The 6,221-nt window shown below is 33.6% G+C and overlaps 1 protein-coding gene across 1 annotated transcript; it reads left to right on the top strand.

Moving 5' to 3' along the window:
* Positions 1-418: 418 nt before the first annotated feature.
* LOC107009529 (pentatricopeptide repeat-containing protein At5g27110) lies at positions 419-2,921 on the top strand. The gene has a single exon (XM_015208873.2). It carries the CDS (start codon positions 439-441, stop codon positions 2,554-2,556), a length of 2,118 nt encoding a protein of 705 aa, XP_015064359.1. The 5' UTR covers positions 419-438; the 3' UTR covers positions 2,557-2,921.
* The last annotated feature ends 3,300 nt before the right edge of the window (positions 2,922-6,221 follow it).

Genomic DNA, 6,221 nt, shown 5'->3' with positions numbered 1-6,221 from the left:
ATAATTACAATTAATAATTCTTTTTTTTTAATTGTTGATGAAATAATTTATATTTATGACCAAACAAGAATCAAAAAATTATTTTAGATAATTAACTTGAAATAATTTTTTTTTAAAAAAGTTTTGCTAATAGTTAATCTCTCTGTTTCAAAAAGGATGTCTAGTTTGACTTGGAACGGAGTTTAAAAAAAAAAACAATACTTTTTAATCTTGTGGTTTTAAATTAAAGTCATGTCAAATATATTCAAATATTCTTTAATCTTGTGGTCTTAAAAATGAGACGTAGAAAATTAAAGTTAAAGTGTTACTAAAGAAGAAAATGAGATATTTTTTTTTAAAAATAGAGTAAAAAAGAAATATAACATTCTTTTTTAAACGGAAATAATAAATGGTATCGCATAGGAGTCATGGACTGATTTGTATTTCGAATGAATATCAATGGATTCTATAAAAATTTTGTCTTTGTTGAAATCATCTTTAACCTCATTGAAACGAGGGAAACTGTTGCACCAGAAGATTGTTACTTTAGGGTTACAAAGCAACATTAACTTATCCAAGAATCTAATTAATTTATACATATCTTGCGAAGAAATCCATTCCGCTGAATTGGTTTTTCAAAATCTTGAAAAACCTCTTGATATCACTTTGTGGAATGGTCTCATTGCTTCTTATACTAAGAACCAATTGTTCAATGAAGCTCTTGACCTCTTTGACAAGCTGTTGCAATTCCCATATCTTAAACCTGATAGTTACACCTTTCCTAGTGTACTCAAGGCTTGCAGTGGTTTAGGAAATCTCCGATATGGTCAAATGATACATGCTCATTTGATTAAAACTGGGCTTTTATTAGATGTTGTTGTGACAAGTTCAGTGATTGGTTTGTATGCCAAATGTGACTTGTTCGCTTCTGCTATACAGCTGTTTGATGAAATGCCTGAAAGAGACATTGCGTGTTGGAATACTGTCATTTCGTGCTACTATCAAAATGGGCAATTTCATAAAGCCCTTCAATTCTTTGACAAAATGAAAGATTTGAGATATATGCCTAATTCGGTTACCTACACAGCTGCAATCTCATCATGTGCGAGGCTTTTAGATATTGAAAGAGGGGAGACAATTCATCGCGAATTAGTAGATAATAAATTTCTGTTGGATGGTTTTGTAAGTGCTGCTCTTGTTGACATGTATGGGAAATGTGGCCTCTTAGAGAAGGCTAAAGAGATTTTTGAGCAAATCCCTGCCAAGAGTTTGGTTTCTTGGAATTCCATGATATCTGGTTACAGCTTGAGAGGCGATAGCAAATCATGCATTCAGCTTTTACAAAGGATGAACAAAGAAAACATGAAACCCTCTTCTGTGACTTTAAGTAGCTTACTAATGGCGTGCTCTAAATCTACTGAACTGCAGCACGGGAAGTTTTTTCATGCATATATAATTCGAAATAACATACGATCTGATGTCTTTCTTAGTGCTTCACTTGTTGACTTATATTTCAAATGTGGTAGAGTTGAGACTGCACGAAACATCTTCAGTATGATGGCAAAGAACAATGTGGAAGCATGGAATGTAATGATTTCTGGACATGTGTCAGCTGGCTACTACTTGGAGGCACTTGCCATTTATAATGACATGAAGTTGGCAAGGATAAAGCCTAATGCAATCACTTTGACTAGTGCCTTGGTATCTTGTTCACAGTTGGGTGCCTTAGAACATGGCAAGGAGATTCACAAGTGTATCATTGATTATAAGTTGGAATCCAATGAAATTGTTATGGGGTCGCTGCTTGATATGTATGCTAAATGTGGTGCAGTAAGTGAAGCTATTGAAGTCTTTGATGAGTTGCCTGAGAGAGATCTGGTATCATGGACTACAATGATTGCAGCATATGGATCTCATGGCCAAGCTTTTGAAGCGCTAAAACTCTTTAATGGAATGCTGCATTCTAATGTAAAACCTGATAGAGTTGCATTTCTTGCAGTAATTTCTGCATGTGCTCATGCAGGATTAGTGGATGAAGGTTACCAGTATTTTAATTTAATGGTCAGTGGCGATGGCATTCAACCGTCAGCTGAAGAGTACTCATGTCTAATTGACCTTCTTGGACGTGCTGGAAGATTGCGTGAAGCCTATGCGATTCTGCAGAGCAACCCGGACACCAGGGAGGATGTTGAGTTGTTAAGCGCATTAGTTTCTGCATGCCATTTGCATGGGGAGTTGGAGATTGGGGAAGAAATTGCAAAGATGCTTACTCAAAAGGATGAAGATGATCCATCCACTTATGTTGTTTTAGACAAAATATATGCTTCACAGAACAAATGGAATGAGGTACGCAAGTTGAGACTGAAGATGAAGGAGCTTGGGTTGAAGAAGAAACCTGGATGTAGTTGGATTGAAGTAGACAAGAGGATTCAAACATTCCTGGCAGATGATAAATATTTCCTGCTAGTAGACGATGTTTATCAATGTCTATCTTTAATAAATAGGGACATGGAAACCTATGAATGCTTAAGCATTGATAGCAAGGGAGATGATTACTACTCAAAGCCAACTACTTGACCAAATCAATCACCTTGCTCATAGACATAACTTTGTTTTTCCATAAAACGACAATCATATTTCTGCCTCTCACTGACAAAATGATCAGGATGACCATTTTGAGTCTCTTATGGACCTTCACCTCATAGTGGATAAGAGCAAGATCCTTCACATTCAAATTGACAGTTTTGAAACATTTAAGGAAAGACTTTATTTTTGTAGCTTTATGTGTACCTTCGTAAGAATGCTGTGTTGATATTGTTACCATCCTATAATTGCATAGGTTGGACTCGTGAGAGACATCACTTCCACATGAGTGGACAAGTTTTGTCTCCCTTTCCTACTTCGTTTATTAGCCTTGTGGCAAAATGAAATAATTAACACAATTTGATGTAGGTCATGAAGAGTATGCATGACTTGAGAAATTTTGAGGATCGAAAAGGATAATAAAACTGTCTAAGCTAGGGTTGTATTTGATATATCTTCAACAGAATGTTTAGTTTTGCTAAGAAGTGAAAAATAGTTGTCTTAGTAAGTTGAAAATTTCAGCATTATGTACTATATGTTTGGCATTCTTTATCTCAGGTAGGATGTCTTGCTCGCAAGGTTCAGTTCTTAGAGTTGAGTTTGGAATGATGCTATTAACAGCCGGATATGTGTCAGCTTCTACATGGAGGCTCTTGATGCATACTACCATGAAGGTGGCTGGGGTAAAACAATGTGCAAGTGTCTTGAGATCTTATTCACAGTTGGCACCTAAAAACTGTACTAGGACATCCACAAGTTTATATGGACATTAAGTTGGAATATTGCCTATACTTTGGTGAAATAAAATTCAGAGTTTAAAAAATTGTTGAGGGGGTACTGCATATATCTATGCCATATGTGGTGCTGTATACAAAAAACAATAAAAAATCTCATTCAGAGATTTCTGTTGAAATTTGTATCTTGAAGCGCGGGCAGGTGAACGATATGTTAACGAGTAAGGAGAAGTAGGAAGGAAGTATAGACTAAGCATCTGTGATATCGGAAACATCAAGAGGCTCCCCGGTTCTCAGTCAGCCTTTCTTCACAACCTTTTGATGTATTATATGGATGAAGATGGACTAAAACTCATGGCATATGGATCTCATCGTAAATTTCTTTAATGAAATGCTGCTAAGTGTTATCTAATGTAATTATCTGTACGTCACTCTTGTTGTTAATATTTTAATTTAATTAATGTGAAGCCTATAGATCAGTAAGAAAATATTAATTTGTTAACAAAATTATTTCCTGTGTATCATTTGCACAAGAAACTAAAGGTGGGAGAAAATGTGTTTTAAGTGACACCACTAGAGATGGAGAAAATGTGTTTGGTATGAAAGGAAAATGTTTTCTAGTTCTTAGTTCATTGGTCAGCTGCTGAGTTCAATCGTCAAAATCAAATAACTTAGGTTGTGTTTGGTACGAAGGAAAATGTTTTCCTAGAAAATATTTTCTTGGAAAACAAGTAGATTTTTGATTTATTTTCACATGATTCGTGGTTAGTGCAAAAAAATTTCGTAATTCTTTTAGTGTGATTTATGAACGAAAAATATTTGTGAGAAATATCTTTTATTATTGTTAGAGTAGAAAATAATTTTTAAATTCAAAAATATTTTTTAGAAACAAATTTAAATTTTTTTGGGGGGTCGAGGGTAGAGCTAAAAAAATAAAAATTTAAAGTTGAAAAATTTCTTAAAAACCAACTTAAATCTTTTTTTGGGGTGGAGGGGCAGGTGTGGGGGGTGGGTAAGGGGGTCAAGGGTTTGGGTGAAAAAAATGAATTTTTAAAGTTGAAAATATTTTTTGAAAAACAAATTTAAAATTCTCTTTGGGGGTGAGGGTACGGATGAAAAAAATGAAATTTTAAAGTTGAAAATATTTTTTAGAAATGAACTCAGGTAAGGGTGGACGGAGTGGCGAGGGTTAGGGTGAAAAATAAAAATTCGAAGTAGAAAATATTTTTAAAAAAATATACTTAAATTTTTTCACTACAAGAAAATTAATTTTTAACGTAAGGAAATTGATTCGTTAAAAGTCTATAATGACCGGGTAAAAGTCTATATCCGGTCGTTAATATCATTTAGTGATAACAAATAATCAAGTCGTTATTCTTACTTACAACGACCAACATTCCTTTCGTTGAAGATCATTTGTCCTTAAAAGCTTGATATAAAACAAACATCTAGTAGTTATAAATACTTTTAGCGAACAAAAATCTTATTACAATACTTTGAACGACCAAGTTCTCTTTGCAAATTTGATTGAAATAATTACATATATAATTATATTTTTTTATTTCAAGTTCTGTCATTTATAGTATCATTTCATTTTCTTTTCACATGCAATTGAAAATTCTACATGAAATTTTATTGATAACAAAGAACTAAAACATCACATTAATTTAGTGGAAAAATACATAAAATCTCCCTCAAACTTGTCCACAAAATTCTCTTTAGCACTGTAATTCTATAGGTGTTTAAGCGCCCTTAAAGAACTTTCAAGCGAATTAAATAACACCTTATACATACAATACCAATTTCGTGGTTTGGAGGTGATGTACACTCACTCCACATCAGCACCACCTCAGTGACACGTTGACAACACGTCATACGGTGAATAAAATTAGTTTTCATTTCTTTTTTTCTTTTTCCATGTCATTTTTTGTTTTTAGTTTTCATTTTTTTTCCCATATATTTTGTTCTCTTTTTTACGTGTACTCATTTTCTTCTTCGTTCCATCTTCTCCTTTACAAGCCTAGGATTGAAAACTAACACACACAATATATTTCTAATGATTTGATAAATATTGTGTGTCAACAGAGAAACAGAGAATATATATAGTAACATCATTGAAGCTGGAGTTGTCAACGACAATTGTCGGCACAGCTTCAATGACAATTGTTGGTCATCTTTGTTATATTAGGGTCTACTTTATAGATCTAAACAATTTCAGACTGTTTATCGTGGTTGACGGAAAAATAAGAACACATTAAAAGAAAAAAAAATAGGAAAAATGGAAGAAAGCCGAGAAAACGAGTATGGCCGGCGTTTTGTCCAGATCGCCGGCGAAACGAATATATTTTTACGAGATCGGATAATTCCATGGCACCTAGTCTCTTATGGAGCATCTGATGAACGGGAAATAAAGGGTGGCAGTGACGTCCTTCAAAATTGAGCAATATTGAATTTATTGGCCCGTTTTGCCATCAAGAATTTTTTCCGTCGAGGAAATATAGGCAGAAGACAATTTCATAGAGAATCATATGAACAGGGAGCAATTGAACAAGACAACGTGGGACCACTTCTTTTTCTTTTTGATTTTTTTTCTTTACACGCACCAAAAACTTTTTAATTAGCCACACGTCAGCCGCTAAGGTGAAATTTAATTCACTTGCAAGTAGTTTAAGGGGTATTTAAATACACGTAAAATTATAGAGCTAAAGTGAGCTTTAGTGACAAGTTTGAGGGAAATTTTATTTATTTTCTCTAATTTAATTAATGAAAACCTTCTATGTTTGACACAATATCTAATTAAAAACACGTGTTCAACATAATACGTAAAAATATACATGCTTGACATAATATCATAGAAGATACACGATATCTATCAGATCCTAAACTGAGAAAATCAATTGTAACATAAGTACAAATAACATCTCA

This window comes from Solanum pennellii, chromosome 2 (assembly GCF_001406875.1).
Source record: "Solanum pennellii chromosome 2, SPENNV200".
In the NCBI taxonomy this organism is placed as follows: Eukaryota; Viridiplantae; Streptophyta; class Magnoliopsida; order Solanales; family Solanaceae; genus Solanum; species Solanum pennellii.
The sequence above is the reverse complement of the archived record's forward strand: the minus strand, read 5'-3'. Positions and strand labels throughout refer to the sequence as shown.